Genomic DNA, 23,291 nt, shown 5'->3' with positions numbered 1-23,291 from the left:
AATTAGAGTTATTCCTATGTATGAGTAAGATCTCTTTTAACAAAATAGGCTTAATGTAATAATAAGGAAACATTGCAGGAAGCACAAAAACAATAATTCAAATTACTTTTCAACCATGGAATTGCTATACTATATTTCATCTATTCATATTATACAGAGAGTTCAATAAGTAAGGAAATAGGTCAATTGTTACAATCAATAAGAACGATAGAAACCCTTTCCTTTACTTACTGAACACTCTATATACGTTCGATGAATAAATACATCATTTCTTATAATTGCTCTAAAAAATTTTTATAATAAAATAACTTTTGTTTATTTATGTATTTAGCTGATTTTGGAATACAGTGAGTTATTTCGATACTATTCCAAAATGTCTTGACGCAATTTTATTACTTTCAATTTATACACAAAAATAAAAATCTTAGGTAAAATCAGAAATATAACTTTATTAGTTCTTAACAAAATTTGATTGATTGATTTAGCAAAAGTTGATTGCTTCGATAATAAGTTTATCATAATTAAAGAATATTTCTAATGTAATAATATTATTTAATATTATAGGTAAAATATACAAATTCGCTTAATCAATATTTACTCATAGTTTATGAACTCAATGAAAAATCGTTTTATTGACTTGATTTCACCCAACTGAAGTTCTGGCTCATACCTGACGCGTCTATTGGAATTAGGCCTTTTGTCCATCTTTATTATGGGTAGATAAACTACACTGAGCAATATTGATTAATTAGAATAGAATACATCAATACAAAATTTTATTAGCATTTAATAGTTATTCGATGCTAATGATAATGAAACTTATAATTAGATCTTAATGAAAGATAAAATTATAAAATGCTCTTATTTAAAAGTCATTTCCGATAATAGATGTTGGATATATAATTTCATTTTGATGTTCAACTAATTATACTCAAAAATTGAGGCCAAAAAAACTATAATTTTAATTCACTAAATAAAACAGATAATAATAAATCGAAACACGGCAAAAATGCAGTAACGGCCCCTCTCCCAGAGGTGACCAATGAGGATGCGTCAGGTTGTCAGACGGCAACATTTTGTAAAAAAGTATGAAGAATAAAACTTTTATACCAGCTAGACAAATTGCGAAGTAATTGTTTCACTATACATAAGTACAGGTCTACCCAACGCTTGTTCTGTTAACAGTGTAGGGACATCATCACTGAAATCTAGGATGGAGTCATGTATATTGAAGATAGATAGATACAGTAATAAATACATAAAATAATTGTTAAATGATATTTAATGCATAGATTAAAAACTAAAACAAATAATGCCATAAATATAATACTATTTTCTACATGGTAAATAATGAAAATAAAATAGTTGATTGAAAAAATATATTATAGCATGTAAAGTAAAGGAAAATTATTATAGTAATTTTTTTTTATTAGTATTTTTTCTTAATAATACGAAAAATGATTCTAAAAAATATTATATTATTATTGACCATTCATTTAATATTTGGGATATCCTTTCGTGATTTACAGTGTAATTTTATGAAATATATGTTAAATTATTTTAATCATAATTACCGCTATTTAATTGAAATGATAGAAAACAAAGAAAAATATGACGTGGATAGTTTAAGCAAATATGGCAATGCAATAAAAACTCATGGCGAAATCGTATTAATAATGTTAGATATTTTAAGGGAAGCTGATAAAAATTTTTACTCGTCAGATTTGATATCAGTCAATTTATACATAAATAATGTTTCTGAGAATATAGATTTCTATGCTAAAAATGGTAACGGAATATTTGATTTGTCAGATAAAATTTCCAGTATTATTAAAGGTTACAAAATGCATCATGAGTTCTTTTCAGATCATTTAGAGCTTAAAATATTTAAACATTGTAGTTGTACCACATTTGACGAAGTATTTATTTATTTTCCTGATTACAACGAATCAGGTGAATATACTATTGAAAATTTTCAAATTGTTTCAAATAAACTTAGAAACCGATTGTTACAAAGTGATAAACATCAAAACGACACCGATGAATATATTAAAAATTTAAAATTTAGTAGAGTATATTTTTATTTTAAAAAAGCTATTAAAAGGTGTGAATACTGGGAATTTTTACCAAAAAATTTATTATTTTATGACTTTATGATGAATAATCGCGAAATTTCTGAAAAAGATCTTATAAGAAATTCTCAGGATAAACAATATCCACAGTTAATAAACGGAAGAATTCAAAATGTTTTAGATTTTATTCGATTTGCACCACTCGCTATAATTTGTCCCGACGAAAGCCACTTGACCCTTTTTGATATATTTAGATTTATCAAATATAGTTTTTTCACAAAAGATATACAAGTATTTCATGTACTTATAATGACTGCAACATTTCGTCCTATTGCTTTACTCGTTAGACTTTTTATCAATATTCTTAGGTCCTCAATAGAAGTTTACAATTTTTATAGTAACGAAAAAGAAAGTTTAATATTGTATCATAATATTATTTTTGTTGGTAATAGAATAATTGAAATTTTTCAAGATTTTGTTAATTTGAATCTCTTTGGTGACGGGCCGGCTGATGTCTTTTTTACATTTTCAAAAAAAACTTCTAAATGTCTTAAATATTTCATTAATAAAGATAAAACAAGTGTCAAGTTTACATCCATAAAACTGATGCATTCATTAAAATTATTTTTTTATTATAACAAATTTAATTTTGATAATTTATATGAGTATACTACAAAGGATATTATCAATAATTGCTTTAATGAATTGACTGTAAACACGAAACATGCTGAAACATTTATAAGAAACTTAGAAGAACACAAAAAATTCTTTGAAATAACCAAAAAAACTTTGAATATTAATCACAAGTTAAATAATACACACACTTATGTTTTTCATAAATNATACAATTGACTCATGTTTTTAATAAATTTACAATAAGTAAGTTTAATATAAATTTATTTTAATTACTAGTTTTATATACTCTGAACTTAAATAATTTAATTATTATTATTTAAAACTAAAATTTTTTCTTCAATTATTAATTTTTCTAAATTTTCCTTGATATATTTTAATAAGTCTTGTAAATATCATTATCTTATTAAATGTGACTTTTATTCTCTTTCATAATGTATCATATAAAAATAATAATACCGTCATCTTTTTTTTTTAGATTTGTTATGTCAAACTAAAGATATTAACACATTATCATATAAATTCAATGATGAATATGTCACTCAAATTGTTGATTACAATAAAAAAATTACATCTGATGATGATGAAAATAGAAACAAATATATGAGTAAAAAAAATTATCCTGAAGATTCTTTAAATAATAATGATAATTGCGATTACTATTGTTTTTATCCTAAATATTTAAAAGATTATATATTGTTTATATAAATTTTACACAATATTTATATTTATAAATAATTTTTAGATTATTTATACACATAGACTATATAATACATTAAAATACCTTAAATATAGTATTATAATTAGGGTTCGGATTTAAATATCCAAAAAAATCTACCATACAAATATTTAAAAACAAAAATATAATGTAAAAACTTTTTATTTTTTTTTGTATGTATACAGTTATCCTATCGTCATTTATTGTTTTAAATATTATCAAAAATAATTTATACATGGAATGCAATTTTTTTTCTCTTGACTTCTGAAATAATGAACTATATTTATTTATTTTATTTAAATATGATTTTTTTTATTAGAAAGTTTTATTATTTATGCTATTTCAAATTTTAGGATACCCAATTCAATTCCGCATTCTACAACTGTAAAGTTTATATTATTAGAAATATATAAGTTTACAGTAAAAGGTATGATGAATGGTATGTTAGGCTAGGAACAATGTAAGGTGAAAAAGAAGTCTATAGACTTGCAAAAGTGAGAGAAAAAAATATCTAAAGATTATCATTATGTAAGGTGTATAAGAAGTGTTGATAATAGGGTATTATCGAGTCCCGTCGCGCTGCGCTACAGTGTCAGTTAGATGAGACTCTATTTGTTTATTTTAATTTATTTGGACTGACGAATAAGCGGTTGCGGACAGCGAGCCCCTCGTTTGTTCGTTAACCCTGCAGATATGCAGGATAGCCGTCATATAAGACACTCTAAAGTAGACGAATAAGCGGTAGCGTTGGAGGGAAATTTTATAAATCTAAAGGTTCGCAGACTCCGGTCCGGCTGAGTAGGTTTCCACTGAAGGCCCGAATCGGTCGTTTTCAAACTCCTGGCAGAATGCCGGCCCTAAAAAAGAGGAAATCACGGCCGCCTTCCTTTTACACAAGGGCGGTACACTGCGCTCGAAATTCGATCTTGCGAGTTCGAGGTCCACATTATACATATTAGTTATACATTAATTATACAAATATGATAAATATTAAATTAACAGCTATTCAGTTAATTATAGGCAAAGAAGAAATGAAGGGTCAACGTTGGCAATTGACATCATACGTGTAATAGGCTCATTTTAAGGTAATTAAAGGTAATAATTTAAGGTAATAAGTAAAAAAGGCGAAAGGAACATAAAAAGGAGCAACAGATCGGGAAAGACGTTGAGGAACTCTAAAACAAATTAAACAAAGCAAATAGGGAGAATCAATATATCCTTGTAATAAACTATTTAGGAACTTAATACCCGAGAAAAAATTATAAATAAATATCATATAAAAATTGAACTATTTAATATTATTTGAATGCATGAGATGATATTGCTATTAATGTCGATTACTGAATTAATCTAAATTGTGCAATAATATAAAAAAAATTTTATACATATAAATACGCATAACCTATATTTTATTTCGATTTTCAAATTTCATAAAATAACATGCACACATAAACGAACAAAAAAAATTTGAATTAGTGTAAATATGACATCATGATTTTCATAGAAATATTATTTTATTTTACATATAATTTATAGTTAATTGTATGTTATAATTAATTTTAATTATTTCAAAAATGAACTTACAATTATTTGTGATTTATAATTTTATTTAATACATTTGTTTTTATACATAAACACAAAATTAAATTTAAACAAAAAATTAAGTCTAACACAAACATTTTAATTGTGTTCAACAAGTTATACGTACTGTAAGTTAATCTGAGCGAATGGAAACAGTAAATTTATAGTCCAACTTAATGTTTTCTTAATTTCTGCTCTTAAAAGATTACCATGTTCTATTGTTTCAAATGTTCGAAATGGAGTGTCAATTAATCCTGTACAATTTTTATAGCGAATCATGAAGTCATCGAGCATTTCAGCATACAATTGTTTATTACGTGCATTCATTTCATTTTTTAAGCAAGTCATTAAAATACCTTCTAAAATTTCTATAGGTTCAGTGCGTAAATAATAGGTCATAAACTTTTTCTTTAACTCGGAAAAAAAGGTTAAATCTCGTGTAAATATAGTTTTTGCGTCTACAATTGTTTTTGTTATAGCTTTCTTAATTATTTCACAATAATGAATCATTGCTGAAATTCCAATACTTTCGATGACATTTCTTAGCCAAACCATACTTTCGAAATAATTTCCTACACTAAATGTTTCAATAATGATGGCTAACAACGTTTTCCCTTCAACTGCTGTTACTTGGTATTGGCCAATAGGAGCAGAGCCACTGTATGGTTTACTGAAATCAACTGGCTCATTAATATCCAAACGATCATTGTACTTGCTCTGATCAGTCTCATTCATTATCTCAGGTGCGGTGTAAATTGACCTTTCGTGTAACACCAATTCCATTAGTCTTGCATTGTCCATGCAACAATCATATACTATTTGAATATTTAATCGATACATTTCGTGGGTTACACATTTTTTTGAAAATGAACATAAAATAAGGATTGCACAAATAAAATGCATACTTCTAATAGGTAAAAAATATTAAATTATAATTAATTAATTGAAAATAAACGATGTTTTTAACAATGTATTATATATTCAATAAAATAGTAATTTTTCTTTAATGAAACAATATGTTTTAATATATAATGTAATTTAATTACAATTATATGTAAATAATTAAAAATTATTGATAAATATTACTGGCATCTTTAATATAATTTTCGAATTAGAATAAAAAGAATATTTTAACTATAATAGATTGCATAGATTCACGCTGTTTTTTAACATTTAATTAAAAATAAGTTCCATTTAGAATCCTAGAACAAATATAAATAAAATAACTTTTATTTGACTTCAATTTTTATTATTTACTTTTGGGATTCAACCTATTTCAAAATATATTTTTACAGTATAATATACAATATTTATAGAGATTTGTTACAATGTCAGTAGTATCTAACTTATTGGTAGACTAATAGTTGGAACTCTTAGGGAAATGGTAAAAAAATGGGATTCCCTGAGATTTTGTGAAAGTATTATAATTTTTTTAAATAAATATTTAAAAAAAATTATTTTTTATATTATAGTCGAAGTAAAAGAATAAGTTAACGTAGAAGATAACCTCATTTTAGCAGCAATTTTTAGGCCACGAAAAATAATACTGAAATATCTGCTTATTTAAAAGTAATTTACAGAGTGAAATAAATCTGGTAAACACTAATTTTTCAAAAACTATTGATTATTGTACATTTTTGTAAAGATGAAAAATATTAGGTTCAAAAAACTACGTAATTTGTAGTTAAATAATTGCTTTCACCCCTACAGGTATAAAAGTTCTGCAGTATAATTGTTTGAAACGGATAACCCTATTTTAAACTTCATAATATGATAGACAAAAAGTTATAGCAATTTAAATTTGAAAATTTTAAATAAAAAATTGTAACACGAAAATAGCATTTTTTTAACTACGGCAGCCGTTTGCTCATAGAAGATAAGTCATCTGAACATATTTTAGCTTTGAATTTTTTTTTGCTTAAAACTGCCATAATTTTTTAGCTTCGATGCGAAGCTGAGAAGGTATTAATTTTACCATGATGTGTTTTTTTTATTTTTTTATGACTCTTGCCACTTTTTCTCAGCTCTGACTGGACCGATTTCTTTCAACAATACGTCAAAAGATCACAAATCGTATCCAGTTGAAGACATTACCTTAAAAATTGAAAAATTTTCCCTCGTTCCCCGCAAATGGGGGAAATATCCAAAAAAATTACAAATTTAAAAATCCGTAAATTTTCTCATTTTTTTCACTTTTTTTCTTAAAACTTCCATAACTTTTTGAAAAATAAACAAATCAACATAATTTTTTTTATACTAAAACCTTAGATAGTTCCCATTCATTTTATATCATTTTTTTAAAAATCTAATACTTAACCTGCTCATTGGGGGGGATTTAAAATAGCAACTTTTTTATAAAAACTAACTTTTTCAACTTAATTTTTGAAAATGTTCCGGAAATACTGCGTCCTTTAAACATATATCAAATTAAAGCTTATTTTATGTACTAAAAAAATGAAAAAAAAAAATTTGTCCCGACGACCTATATTCTATGCGCAAATAACTACCGTATTCAAAAATATGCTATTTTTCTATTAAAATTCTAAGTTTTGTATTTTATTTTATTTTAAAATATCTTATTAGGAGNAAAAAAAATTTGTCCCGACGACCTATATTCTATGCGCAAATGGCTACCGTATTCAAAAATATGCTATTTTTCTATTAAAATTCTAAGTTTTGTATTTTATTTTATTTTAAAATATCTTATTAGGAGAATATATTGACTTTCATGAATATTATATAATTTAATCGACATAGAATAAAGTTCAAAGAAATTAAACTTATTACATTTTTTTTACTTTTTTAAAGTCGAAAAAGTAATTTTTAAATTTGAGTTAGCTTAAATAGCCAATTTTTTAGCTTCGATGCGAATTTTTTATATGTAAATACTAATTTTTAATAATATTAAAACTTATAAGTGATAAAAAAAGTCTAATTGCAGATTTGATAACATCGCGAAAAGTTGATTTAGAATGGTATATTTTTGTTACTGATGAAAGTTCCTTGTAGTTCAGTGCATTTATTTATAGTAACAAACAGTTTTTATTGAAATTTATTGTATCAAGCCCTTTAAATTTTTATACACGTAAAAATAAAGCAAAATACAACTTCTTTATTATTTTTATAATTTCTCCGTTTAAATTACAATATTAAATTATTGAATATCAATTTCATACTAAATTTAATAATTATAATTAGTATTTATTCATATATTATATTTTAAAATCAAAGAACTACTNTGCATACTAAATTAAATAATTATAATTAGTATTTATTCATATATTATATTTTAAAATCAAAGAACTACTAGTTAGGTTATAATCAAAGAAATAAGAGTTGATGTTGCTTTTAAAATATTTCACCAATTTCTCTAAAGGAAACACTATCTACCGATTTGCATTGAAGCGTTTCTTATGATAATGATTTTAATCACTGTCAAATATCATCTATACTTGTCTCATCTATGCCTTGTCTACACTGTGCCTTGACCCCACTGTGCTACCGTTTTTTTAATAATGATTATATCAATAAATATATTTGTTTATAGATGCATAATATCTTTACCTGTCATTTTGTATATTTTTTTTATAAATTGGACTCTTTACCAGCCCACAGGAGGGATTCAAAACCACAACTTTTTCAACTTAACTTTTTAAAGTGTTTCAAAAATACTGACACTTTTATATATACCTTAAATTAAAGCTTATGTAATGTACTTTACTATGAAAAACAATTTCAGATTTTATTTTGTTTTCATGGTGAAAATAGTTACTAAATGCTATTTTTTATGAAAATAATTGATTTTATATTTTACATTTATAATTTTATAATGCTATAACTTATTGAAAAGTGTATGGATCAATACAATATTTTATGAGAAATAATATTTATATCCCTCTTTTATTCGACTTTCTTTTTTTTTTAATAAAGCCATTTACCTTTATACAGGATGTTTTTTTTATCATAACCCACTCAATTACTTACAGAATAATAATAATTTAAACATTTTTTTTTTTTTATTATCTTTAGTTACACGTTATTCTTGAATTTTTAACTATGTAATACTTTTTAAGTTCATCCCTTATGCCTTGTAAGGGGTCAACTTTGTTTTTTTAAATGGTAACACATATTTTAAATTTAATAAAATGTTTGAGTTTTTAATTTAATAGTAAATGGCATTTGAATTTTTAATATAACTTAATTCGTTTATTAGATATAATCATTTAAAGTTTAAAATTTTGGAGTAAATATACAGGTATAATACACTAGGGATTACAAATATAGGTAGCTAATTGGTTTTTTATGACATTGCTGTCACAGTCACAGATTGTTTATTATCAATTATAACTATACATAATATTCATATATTACACTTATAAATCATAAAACTTGTAATCAGGATATAAATAAGGAAATAGGAGATCATGTAGCTTTTTGGGAATAGTCCATCAATTTTTTATAATTAAACACTATCTACCGATTTGCATCGAAGCGTTTTTTTTTTATAGTGATTTTAATTACTGTCAGATATCATTATACTTGATCCATTTATGCCACGTCACTACTGTGCCGCGACCCCCCTGTTCTGGGTTTTTTTGTTGATCGATACGCATTAAAAGCTTTAACGCAACCATGTGAACTGAATTAAATTAATTACTAATTTTCTGTCAGTGCTACAATCTCACGTGGATTAAAATATTTGTGCATTGATAAAAACTTATTATAATGAGTTTTTATTGATTCATTACATAATAAGAAACGTATGAGTATAACTGTAATCGGGAATAGTAGAATATACAACAGTCAACCTCGCATCCGGATTGTCTTGTACTTTAAGCAGTAAACGTTATAAATGTGTGCAGGTTCAAGAACGCTCGAGTTGTAGAATAATAAAATATTATCAGTAATATAATTAATTTAGATGAATTTTAATTGATTCACATAGTTCTGGAAATGTAAGCGTCGGTTTTCATTGATAACTAAATAGTCGTCTCCACTAATTCTACTGAAAGAGCGTGTCGATTTTAACAGCATCATTATGATTAAATGTCGCGACAAAAAAAAATTTTATTGCTGCAAAATATTCGCATTTATACGATACAGCTATTAACTACATACCCTAGAGAGTTAAAATCAACGCTGGCGGTAATATTTACATTACTTAAATATAATAAAACAGGAGCTGGACATTTAATAAAAAATTGTTTTAGTCTGTCAATAAGTTAGTCTACTTTTGTATAATAAAATCTTCTTTATTCAGTTACTCTGGTCATATAATGAGCCAAACTAGTTACATAAATGTGAGTATAATGCATAGATTACTATAGCTAATAAAATAAAGTGATGATCAAACAGTTTTGCAATTGTTTAATGAATTGCTTTTTCAGAATCTTAGAGTTTATCAAATTCACTTGTCCAGGCTAGTCAATTTCTAGTGTTTCAATTAGAACATTGGCAATATACACGTGTCTCTATATTGCTCTGTTCATTGACACCCATACTTTACGCTTAGTTACATTATTTCTTCGTTTGTTTTTAATTTCTATGTTAATATTATGTACATAATATTATACGTAACGTACATTCGTTAAATATTTTTTTATTAATGCAAGTCTCCACAAATTAATGAAAATTCTTATTATTAATTCTATTAAATGGGTATATGCATCTAACAACGGATTTCATAAGCATTTTGAAAAATTCGTTTTTTTTTTTTAGATAAAATTATTTCTTTTGAACCATTAGACTTGTTCCGTTTTGATTACGACTTTTGAATACAAGCTTTGCTTTATTTATCCATTTTTAAATATTTTGTTTAAATGCCTGTATATATTTTTCTGCACTGACTTTAACTTACTTCAAAATTTACAAAAGAAAATGAGCAATCACTTAAAATACATTTTTAACGAGCTCGCTAATATATTTTTATAAGATACTTGACTTTGATGTCATTCTTTGGGCACTTTGAATATGTGTATCGAGAAACAAAGACGTGTCGTACTTAATTAATTAACTTAAATTACCTACCACGTAAAGAGTGTGTGTCAGCTCCCTATTGGATTATTATCATCTCTAGGTGTCCAGCAGGTTGTACTCTTTATTTAATATATCTTTACTTAATAAATAATTATATCGTTGTTAACTAAGTGTGTTATATATATTTATATATTGTAGTGCGACCCTTCGTAGTTCCTCTAAGGGAATATAAATTAAATAGGAAACCTCAGTACCTAACGTAAATATAGTCTAGCCAGCGATCCTCCGTTGGTTCCTTAGAATAATGTTAACAGGCATTTAGGCTCAACGCCTAAATAGCGACGTAACAATACTGAACACTATATATTTTTTTTCGTCTTACGTACATTAAAATGGTAGTATCGGTTATGTTGTGGCTAATTGTAATACGAATAATTCCGGATAATTACTATTGAAAAAGTTAGGTCAATAACAATTCATGCATGGAATAACATTGGCCGGATCAACAAGATATCGATCTAAACTGTAAATTACTATCGGGACCACGTGCTTTTCAACGTAGCAGTCAGTGGATTAAGGCACAGATAATCAACTCAACTGCATAAATCAGATTTCAATATGTTAAATCATGTAATTTTGTTAGTTATTTTATGGGTACTTAATTTACTAATGTGACAGTTGTTATATCCCTATTATTTATGTCATTATATTTAGCTGCCGTCTAAACATACTTGTTAAGTTCATTTATTATTTTCACTCGTTTTCTTCCTTTATTCTACGTATTTTATGTTAAGCAATTACAACCAATAAAACCCATTTATTCCTTTTTCGAGCCGATTGAGTACCCGCTTGTGTAAACAGGTTCCGGATTCCTTTGGCCTTCATTCCCGGCTTTGTTCAATATTTTGATTAGCAGACCCTGGTTAGGTTATATTTATTTGTCATTTAATGTAATTATAGTGTTTTATAAGACTAATAAGTACTTAATTATTAGAAGCTATTAATTTGTATTAAATTTAGTTCATTATTTATAGATTAATAACTTTTTGTTATATAGTCTACTTATAAATTGTTGGTAAATATTTTATATTTATTTCGCGTTTAGTACCATTATGTGAGATAGACATTTTGTATTTTTTCTTCTTAGCGTTTAAAGTTTCTCTATAGAGATATTACAAATGACCTAACTGGTAAGTACCTGAAATANTCTGTGTGATCATTTTTTTTTTTTTTATTAATAAAATCGTTAGTGTCGGTTTTTGACTAATATCGCGTCCTTTTATTAGTCTTAATTGGTCATTATGACGTTGGAAGATAATTTAGCATAAGCCCAGTGGTTGAGATGTCAATATGAAATTAAACGGAAGACTTATGTAAATAAAATTCGTTTGAATTATGTTCTAGCAGTCTCCAGCAATGCGGACGCGTTTGCTGTACCTCAATTAATAGCGATGGTCGAAACACTTGATCAATTAATGGCGACAATTATTGTAGAGGTTGACGTCCTCTTGAATCATTTATTGATCATGAATTTAACATCTGAATATTCTGATAAGTTGAGCTACGAGGTGCTAAATTTAATTATAATTGCAAAGGCAACTGGCAATCGTTTCTTTCGATATGATACAAGGACAACAGTAATCTCTGAGCATAGCGGTATTCAGCCATAGTTAAATAATATCGGCTATTAGATTGATAATATAAAAATTTCAATTTCAATAAGAATAATAATAAATTATTTATTTATTTTAATTTTTAGTGACTTTTTTTGGAAATTTAAAGTGCACATTTTAAGAACATATTTAACACTTTTTTATTGTATTAAATTCACTGCCTTATTTATAGGTATAAGAGATAGACCAAATTAAATATTTAANCTGCCTTGTTTATAGATATAAGAGATAGACCAAATTAAATATTTAATCACTCAAAAGTTAAGAAATAAATACTACTTATAAGTCAAAAAAATGTCTATTATCACCTTAAAAGTGTAAAATTAGAAATAAAATTAAGAAATAATTATATAAGAGTAGTGTTATAAATTATAAATTTGATAAAATAAGTAAATAATATTGTTTTTATGGTTATTTAAAAATATTTAATTCATTATAATGTTTGCCGTTAGTCATAATTAGAGTTTGGATTTATGTACATCTAAAATAATTAAAATTATAGTCATTTCATAGGAAATCCTAGAAATTTGCATTAATTTATGTTGTTAAAGTTAATAAAACATACAAAAATTACTTATTTTTAACTAATTATGCTTTATGAACTTTATGAAAAAAGTCATTAAAATATTTCCACTGACAAAATTGAGGATACTTATTAAGATTTAGCACCTCTATATTTTGAGAGAATATATAATCCATTCTATTTTATTTTAGCTCCACCATCATAGTGATATATTTATTGGAGTTTAATTGAAAATACATTCTAAATTTAACTAAAAAATTGAAAATATAACAAGTATAAGTACTTTTTGGTTTACTTTGGAGTTTATCTATCAAGTTGAACAGTTATTATGGATCATTAAATTTAGAAAGCACTTTTTAGAAAAATAAGAATCTCCTCTATAACTGTTTTTATTCAAAAGTTTCGACAATAATGATCACAATGTTCGGGTAATGTTGTCTAGAGCTCGATTAGAACAGACTAGAGTAAGGGTTTTTCTGCCTTTTTAAAATATTTTATACCCCCAAAAATCATCATTGTCTCATTACAATATTACTGTTTATTAGTAAGTAACCATAAAATATTGAAATTATTACATATGAATAGTATATAAATCATTTTGACATTTAATATAACATGAATGTAGTCTTTTTTTACCCTTAAGATTAGGGTGGATACAAAGCATTTAATTATTAAAATTAGAATAAAAATATGACAAAAATAATTAAAAATTTTTTTTTCGGTAGGACGGATTTTAAAAGTGTCTATTAATTTATTTATGATTGAATCGTGTGTATTACAATATAACTAAACAGTATGCGTTTGTTAACTATTTCTCTTAAATTATTATTTAATTTTTTTTGTTTGAAAAAGATTATATTCTAAGAATATGAATATCCCATGTTATGGTAGTGACGAGTATTTTACGATAATTAAAAGTAAATTACTTTGTCATAAATTTCTAGATCCAACATCAACTGTTAGTAATTATTTCAAAAAAGACAATTTTTTACTCTTATGATTTATTTAGTTTCATTAGCATCTAATTATTATTAGATGCTAATGAATATTTGTATTGATTTATTATACTCTAATACATCAACACAAAATTTTAATTTATAATCTTTTATGTTAAATTCTATATTATTATTAAACATTATTGCTTTTAACTTCATAATACAATTTTATTAATATTATTAATACCAGAGTGTTAAAATTAAAATTTTATTATATTATTNTACAATTTCATTGATATTATTAATACCAGAGTGTTAAAATTAAAATTTTATTATATTATTATTGAAATTATGACGTACTTTTTGTCAATTAAATTTAACTTTTTTTAAACCAATCAAAGATATTTTGTTAAGAACTAAAAAAATTATATTTTTGATTTTAATAATGATTTTTCTATTGTGTGTAAAGTGATTTTGATGAATTTACGTTTGGTTATTTTGACATAATATACAAATAACAAAATTTATTCCAAAATTAGCTATATACTTAACGAAACATATTTTAGAATTAAAAACTTTTAAGGCAGTTATAATAAATGATGTATTTTATGCAGAATGTATATTATATATATATATATATATATACAATACAGTACCGGCTTTTATCCGAGTAAGACGTGTGTGCGTGCATTTAACGTTTTTTTCTCTTAATATATAATAAATAAAATTTTTATAATCAATTTTCAACCACAATATTTTTAATTATGTCTGATAATTCGTCCAATAACAAAACAAAACAGGATACTCCTATCAAAAAATTACAAAATTCATCGAATTCAAACTCTATCACAAAAAAAATAACATTAGAAGATGTTTGGAACTTAATTACTTCACAAGATTCAGGTTTAAAAAGCATAAATACAAAATTAATTTCAATGGAATCGTCTATTAAATCTTTTAAAGATACCATCAACAATTTAAACTCCGAAGTTACCAACCTTAAAAAACATAATTCAAACTTACAATTGGAACTCGATTCACTAAAAAATAAAATCTCCGACTTAGAAAAATTTTCATTAAATACACACCCATCAGCCTACAACTCTGTTAACGAAAAACTTGATAGACTCCGTCGAAATAAAAATATATTAATATTTAATGTACCCGACAAACTCGAGGAAAATTCCGATAATACGGACCATTTAGTGAACGATTTATTAAAAACCTTGAATGTAAATATTACAGTTACCAAAAGTAAACGGCTGGGAAATTTTAATTCTAAACCACGTCCAATATTAATTAAACTATCATCACTAGAAGATGTTACTACCGTCCTCAAAGCTAAAAATCGATTACGAAACCAAACTCAATGGCAAGGCATATGGATCAACCAAGATTTGACAAATATGCAACGAGAGTACATGAAAAACTTACGCAATGAGTTAATCCAAAAACAAAATACAGGCGAAGCAAACTGGTTCATAAAATACATCAACAGATCTCCTCAATTAGCCAAAAAAAACTAATTTCCTCTCGAAGGTCATATCCATCCATTGTAAATTATTCAAAGTATGTAAATCAAACTAATAAACAATTTAAATTATATTATCAAAATGTTAGAGGATTAAGAACTAAGTTACCGGAACTTAAACGTAATATTTCATTATTAAATTATGATTGTATTATTTTAGTAGAAACATGGCTTAATGAAAATATTTTAGACCCAGAATTAGGTTTACATGATTATATTTTATTTCGTAGGGACAGATGTTCCATAACTAGTACACATCTATGAGGTGGCGGCGTTTTAATTGGTATAAGAAAAAATAAATTTGTTATGAGTAGATTGTCTAATACACTATCCGATATCGAACATGTCTTCATTCAATTAAAACTAAACCATACTTTTAACCTAATAATAGGAGCTTGTTACATTCCCCCAAACAGCCCGTTATCTACCTATAATAAACACGTTGAAGCAATTGAAGAAATCTTATCTAATAGCCCTAATGTAAAAGTTATTCTTACAGGTGACTATAATTTACCGAATGTTCCGTTCAGTAATGATAGTGATGGCCTAGTATTTAATGGAGTACATTCCGATAAAGCCGATGTAATTTTTGATTGTTGCCAATTAAATGATTTTCGTCAATATAACAACAACTTCAATAACTCTGGATCACTTTTAGATCTGATTTTTAGTAATATTTCTAACGCCACAGTAACTATAACTAACGACATCTTAGTCCCAATTGATAATTACCATCCAGCTTTAAAAACAGTCTTCGAATTAAACAGTTCTAATGTAAATATTAATTCTACCCATACCACTGGCTTTAATTTTAAGATAGCTAACTATTCGTTAATTTGTTATGAATTAAACAAAATTAACTGGGATTACCTATTAAACAAAAAATGCATAAATAAAAATATAAATTCATTTTACAATATACTATATGAAATTATAAACAAACATGTACCTAAATTTACAAATAAAAAAAAACCAAAATTTCCTATATGGTTTAATACCGAACTAAAACAATGTATTTTTTCAAAAAAATCTCTTCACGTAAAATTTAAAATTTCAAATGATCCAAATGACTATCGATTATTTTCCGATGCCAGAAAGAAATGTAAATTACTAATGAAAGAATGTTACCGTAATCATCTAATCTACACACAAAATCAATTATCTCTCAATCCGAAATATTTTTGGAGCTATATAAAAAAATTCAAATCTGACAACACTATTCCTAACGTGATGCATTATAATAATACAGTGTCTGATAATAGCTTATCAATCGAAAACATGTTTAGATCTTACTTCTCATCAGTTTATAATAAAAACAATTCTGTTATTAATCAAAACATCTCATCGAACAGAATTAATTTAGTAGATATTAATTATTGTTCACTTTCCATTAGTGATGTGTTTGATGGATTATCACAACTAAAACTAGACGCAACGTCTGGCCCTGATTCTATCCCTGCTTTGTTTTTAAATTTATGTCGTTATTCCTTAGCTTACCCAGTACACAAACTATTCTCTTTATCTCTAAAAACAGGCGTTTTTCCAAATTCATGGAAATCTAGTTATGTATTACCAATTTGGAAAACCGGAGATCGATCGATTATCAATAACTATAGACCTATTTCTAAGTTAAGTGTTCTACCTAAACTTTTTGAAAAACTCATAGAGCCCAAACTATCAGATATATTGAAAAACACTTTAATAAATGAACAACGTGGATTTCGCAAAAATAAATCAATTGATACAAATTTATTAACATTTTTCAACTTTTTAGCTAACACAGTTGGCTCTGGTGGTCAAGTAGACGTAATATATACAGATATAAAAAAAGCATTTGATACGGTTGACCACTCAATTCTTATNTAAAAAAAGCATTTGATACGGTTGACCACTTAATTCTTATAAAAAAACTATCCAACTTTGACTTTGGTGATCCAATTTTATCATGGCTATCTTCTTATCTTATTGATCGAACTCAAATGGTAAAAATAAATAATAAAATTTCCAATGAATTTATTGTATCATCTGGAGTACCCCAAGGGGGTCATTTGTCTCCCTTGTTATTTTTGATTTTTTTAAAACGATATTTTCCCAATATTTAAATATTGTAAGTTCTTATTATTTGCAGATGATTTAAAATTATATACCACTATTAATTCTATAGATGACATAAATCATTTACAAATTGACTTGAATAGTCTATTTCAATGGTGTTCATTAAATGGCTTAGAGATAAATAGTTCTAAAAGCTCATTTATTTCATTTTGTCGTCGCAAAGTAAGAATACCTTCTGACTATAATATTGGTGATTACAAACTACCAAAAGTTTCCCATATTCGAGATTTAGGTGTAATACTGTCAGATGATCTAAATTTTTCTGAACACATTAACATAATATATAATAAAGCTATTTGGAATTTAGGATTTATAAAGAGAAATTGCTCTGAATTTAACGACCCCAATTGTTTAATTACCTTATACACAGCTCTTGTTAGATCTACACTTGAATTCGGCTCTATTATTTGGAACCCAACTCAAGCCGGCCACAAAAATAAAATAGAAAAAATTCAAAGACGCTTCTTTCGAATGATAGCTCACAAAATAGGTATCGTAGGTAAATCAATCAATGATGTTGCAATCAAATGTCAAATCCCAACCTTAGAATCAAGACGTCTATTTATTGATTTAACATTTATATACAAACTATTAAATAATAAAATTATCTGCCCAGAGCTACTTGAACAAATTTGTTTTAAAATACCAGCTTATAATACCCGATCTCAACAATTATTTTTTACTATTCTAGGGAAAAATAATTTCATTAAATATAGCCCATTAAACCGTATGTTAATGTCTTGTAATAATATTTCCAACTTTGATTTTTTTAATGATTGTCCTAACAAATTAAAATGTGTAATAACAAATAATAATCATTCTAACACAAATATTTAATGTTATATTCATAATAATTCATTACTTCTAATTTATATTATTTTTATACTTAATATCTAATTATTGTTCACCTTAATTTTATAAATGTATCACTGTATATTGTTAATTTTTTAAAATTGTATTTATATTATTATATTACAACCTGTACTACATTGCCCTTCGAGGGTGTTATCTTATAAATAAATAAAAATATAATAAAAAAATAAATATATATAATGTATGATGGTTAAAAAATAAATTCAATTATTGTTTTTGTGCTTCCTCAAATGATTACCTAATATTATATAAAGCTTATATTAATAGAAGAGATCTTACTCATATTTAGAAATAACTTTAATTTAACATAAAATACAAGTTTTGATTACTTAAATGTTATGCCTCAATTTAACAAAAAAAAAAACGGACTATGGCCATTGCCAAAAATAATGTTGATGTATTTTATGAAAACCTGTATCTATGTAATCAGTTTTAACAAAGTTTTCACAAAATTCATATAAATATTTCGAAAGTAATTCATATTTGGTGACAAATGAGTCAGTTGCCATTGTTGTATTAATAATAAGTTCAGCGTTAGAAAATTTAATGTCCAGATGTTCCTTATTAACTATTAAACCTTCTGAATAACAGTTATATTTGTTTTGACTTTTTAAATTACGTAGATTATTGAAAAACTTATATCTTGCTTTCTGAAAACTTACCATGTAATCATTAGCTAAATTTTCAATATTTACTTCAGGTTTGTTTATAAACATATTTCGTATTACATCATTAGTTTTAAGTTCAATTACATAATTATATATTAAGTTAAAAATTAAACGTAAGCTAGGACATAATTTTTCGGGTAGCCATAATGTTGATAATTTTATTTTTTCCATAATAGTCAGCATATAATCAAACATTTTTACTGTATTATTAATTGTGTCAAAGAGATATATTATACATTTCAGATACTCGTTTAATTCTTTATGACTTCTACACATTCCACTTAAAGCAGTTAATGACGTATTGTACATTAAAAGTACATCAAGAAGTCTACACCTCAACATTTGTGTGAAGTAAAATTTTTTAAGATGAAAATTATGATCTGTCACCAGGTCTCTTATCACAGTTGTGGCACTTACTATTAAATTATCAAATAGAATTTTTATTTTGCCAAATGAATCCCAATTACCTTCACTAAATAAAGTATTGAGTGTCATGATTCCAAGTTCTTGATTAATAGATTCGTCAATCGGAGGTTTAAACCTATACAAAAATTCAAATATATTAGTTAAATTATTTTAAAATAGCAAGTATTATATATATATATATATACACTATGATTCATTAAGGATACTACAACCAAAGGTAATAATGATATCAAGACTAATAAAATTGACAGCCTTACCCCTCTATTTAAGTCTGAGTTGAGAAAAATACGTTCTCTAAAATTTAGTTTACATTGATCAGCTCTAAGGTAGCTCAAAAAGAGTTTTAATTTTCTAGAATTTTGTATTTCTCTTGAAAAATATGACTCTTATTTTAAATGTGATCGCTATAAAATTTGTTTACAAATAATTTACTACAATAATGATTATTCATTATGATGTTCATTAGTACAGTTATTGCTAAAATAATTATATGTAAAAAGTAAAAAGCTTTTGTAGTGCTGTACCTTTACAACATATAGTCTAAAATAAAATTTCATAAAAAAACCCAGAAAAGTGGGGTCGCGGCACAGTGGTGACGTGGTATAGTTGGGTCAAATATAATGATATCGGACATTGATTAAAATCACTATAATAAAAGATGCTTCCATGCAAATCTGTAGATAGTGTTTAATTTGAAAAAATTAATTGATTATTCCAAAAGCTACATGATCTGCTATTTCCTAATTTATATCCCGATTAAAACAATGTATGTCAAATGAAAGAGAGATATAATTATTATTTCTCTTTTTATGGCAGTTTTAAGTAAAAAAAAATTGAAAAAAATGTCAAAAATTCCCCCATTTACGGTGAACAAGGGAAATGTTTTCCCTTTTTAGGGTAATGTCTTCGACTAAATAAAATTTGTGATCTTTTGACATATAGTTGAAAAAAATTTGTTCGATGAGTGCAGAGAAAATGTGATAACAGACACAAAAAAAAACACATCACAGTAAAACTAATACATTCTCAGCTTCGCATCGAAGCTAAAAGTTAATTGGAATTATAATAATTCTAATAATTGTATTCTATACGTTTTTTTATAACTATCACTATATCTGTTTTCATTATGTATTAATTAGTAGTTTAATAATTTTATAAGAATGTCTTTGTTTCTCACGTGTCATGTTTGATTCACATTGTTAATAAAATTAAAGATAATTTAACAATTTACTATTAATTATTTCAAATGTACTTATAACTTATATATATATATACTTTAACCTATCTACAATACCCCATTCTTGTGCTTTTCTTTATTATTTTTTCAAAATAGACAATTCATTAGAATAGATCTAATAAAACATTTATTTCAAAGGAATAAAAGTAGTATTTGAATCGTACTTTATTCTAGTTTTTAAATTTTAAAGAATAAAATGCATATATTATAGTTTTCTGAGATACGCTTGAATTAAATTATCAAGATATCTTTTTGTATATTTATATCAATTATATTATAATAGGTAATGGATTTAATTGCATTGGATTGTAATTTGTAGAACTTAGTAAAATTAATAAACATAAAATTGATTTTTTTACATCCTTAAGAAAATGGAATTAACTCTTATGCCTTTTTACATAAAAAGCAGTGATATGTTTCATATTTGAAATTATAACACTAATAAAAACCCAGCACAGGGGGGTCGCGGCACAGTGGTGACGTGGCATAGTTGGATCAAGTATAATGATATCTGACAATGATTAAAATCACTATCAAAAATAAACGCTTCGATGCAAATCTTTAGATTGTGTTTAATTTTAAAAAAATTGGTGTATTATTCCAAAAGCTACATGATCTGCTAGTTCCTTATTAATATCTTGATTAAGATAAAGTATGTCGAATGAAAAAGGGATTATTAAAAAATATTATTTCTCATAAAAAAATTTTGTTGATCCATACACTTTTCAATAAGTTATAGCATTATAAAGTTACAAATATAAAAAATAAAATCGAGAAATTTCACACAAAAATAGCATTTGGTAGCCGTATTCACCATGAAGACAAGTCCAGAGGTCAAATTTTTTTTATTTCAAATTAAAGTATATTACATAAGCTTTAATTTAATATATATATAAAATTGTCAGACCTCCGGAACATTTTCAAAAGTTANATAAAATTGTCAGACCTTCCGGAACATTTTCAAAAGTTAATTTTTGTGAAAAAGTTGTTATATTAAATCCCCCCATGTGGGCAGGTAAAGGGTCAGATTTATAAAAACAGTATACCAAATGATAGGTAAAAACATCAAGCATCTATAAAAAAAAATTATATTGTTATGTTCATTTTTGAAAAAGTTACGGCAGCTTTTAATAAAAAAAATTGAAAAATCTTTGAAAATTAGCGATTTTTAAATTTGTAATTTTTTTGGAGGATTCCACCATTTACGGGGAACGAGGGAATTTTTTTACAATTTTTAAGGGTAATGTCTTCGACTAGTTACGATTTGTGATCTTTTGACGTATCGTTGAAAGAAATCCGTTCGGTGAGAGCTGAGAAAAAGTGGTAACAGTCACAAAAAAAAAAAAAAAAAAAAAACATTATAGTAAAACCAATACCTTTTCAGCTTCGCATCGAAGCTAAAAATTCATAAATATCGTATTTAATTTTAAGTTATATAAAATTAGGTTATACTTACTTATTATTTGTTGGATTTATCAACTGAATAAATCCAAGATCCTCGTAATTAATTTTAATTGTTTCAGTGTAAAATGAATTCATCTTATTACACATGAATTGTATAAACTCCGAGAAATCTCTGTTGTGTGTCAAATATTCTGTTTCACATTCAGTTTTGAGATCAATTTTTTCACCAGTATTTATAATAGATTTATTTTTCTCGAAACAGTTATTTGCAATTTTAAATACATCACCAATGAATTCTTTAGTTTCTATAAATACTTGATAATCAACATGATGATACTCGGATTGGATTTTTTTAAAATATATATGATTTTTTATCTCATAAATGTCATGAACTATTGTGATTGGGTTAGTTTTTAACTCGGGAAACACAAGTTTAAAGTCCATATAACTTATAAATGTCATAGCATTGTATATATTATCAAACATTGTCAATGAATTGTTTATTATTTTTACTAGTAATATTGTACAATTTTTAAAGTTTTCCAACACATTAGCGTCTAAAAAGTGTACACATATATCAACAACAATATTTAATAATTCTACAAATGTTGAAAGTACTTCGCTATATCTGTAGTTTAAAATATCAATAATATTATAAAAAACACTGATCAAATTTTTTTCGTTGAGTTTTTGCGCTACTAAATCTTGGACACTTAAAAATCCAATGGAATCATGTTTCAAGTGTAAGTTTCCCATAGATTTCCATCCATTTTGAATACACAAATGATCACCTATTTCAATTAAATAATTTAAGTATGATGTTTCTTCAATTTTACATTCTACATAGGTGATATTGTAATAAATTAAAGTCAATTTTAAAACAAATAGTTCAAGATTCATATCGATAAATGTATACAATTAGTGCT

At 25.6% G+C, this 23,291-nt stretch overlaps 2 protein-coding genes across 2 annotated transcripts in view; one reads left to right on the top strand and one right to left on the bottom strand.

The window, feature by feature from the left end:
• The window catches only part of LOC126908525 (uncharacterized), a 78,119-nt gene extending 74,620 nt beyond the window's left edge, over nucleotides 1-3,499 (top strand). The window contains exons 3-4 of the mRNA XM_050690686.1: nucleotides 2,927-2,951; nucleotides 3,184-3,499. Of these exons, the coding sequence (XP_050546643.1) occupies nucleotides 2,927-2,951; nucleotides 3,184-3,413 (255 nt within the window). The 3' untranslated portion in view covers nucleotides 3,414-3,499. The remainder of the gene's footprint in view (nucleotides 1-2,926; nucleotides 2,952-3,183) is intronic.
• The window catches only part of LOC126908527 (uncharacterized), a 45,938-nt gene extending 22,647 nt beyond the window's left edge, over nucleotides 1-23,291 (bottom strand). The window contains exons 1-2 of the mRNA XM_050690689.1: nucleotides 22,418-23,291; nucleotides 19,043-19,839 (exon numbers count right to left, since the gene is read on the bottom strand). Coding sequence (XP_050546646.1) covers nucleotides 19,043-19,839; nucleotides 22,418-23,265 — 1,645 coding nt within the window. The 5' untranslated portion in view covers nucleotides 23,266-23,291. The remainder of the gene's footprint in view (nucleotides 1-19,042; nucleotides 19,840-22,417) is intronic.

Source organism: Daktulosphaira vitifoliae, unplaced genomic scaffold (assembly GCF_025091365.1).
Source record: "Daktulosphaira vitifoliae isolate Bord-2020 unplaced genomic scaffold, ASM2509136v1 Scaffold_5, whole genome shotgun sequence".
Lineage (NCBI taxonomy): Eukaryota > Metazoa > Arthropoda > Insecta > Hemiptera > Phylloxeridae > Daktulosphaira > Daktulosphaira vitifoliae.
Note: the sequence above shows the minus strand (reverse complement) of the source record. Positions and strands in the feature narration are given on the sequence as shown.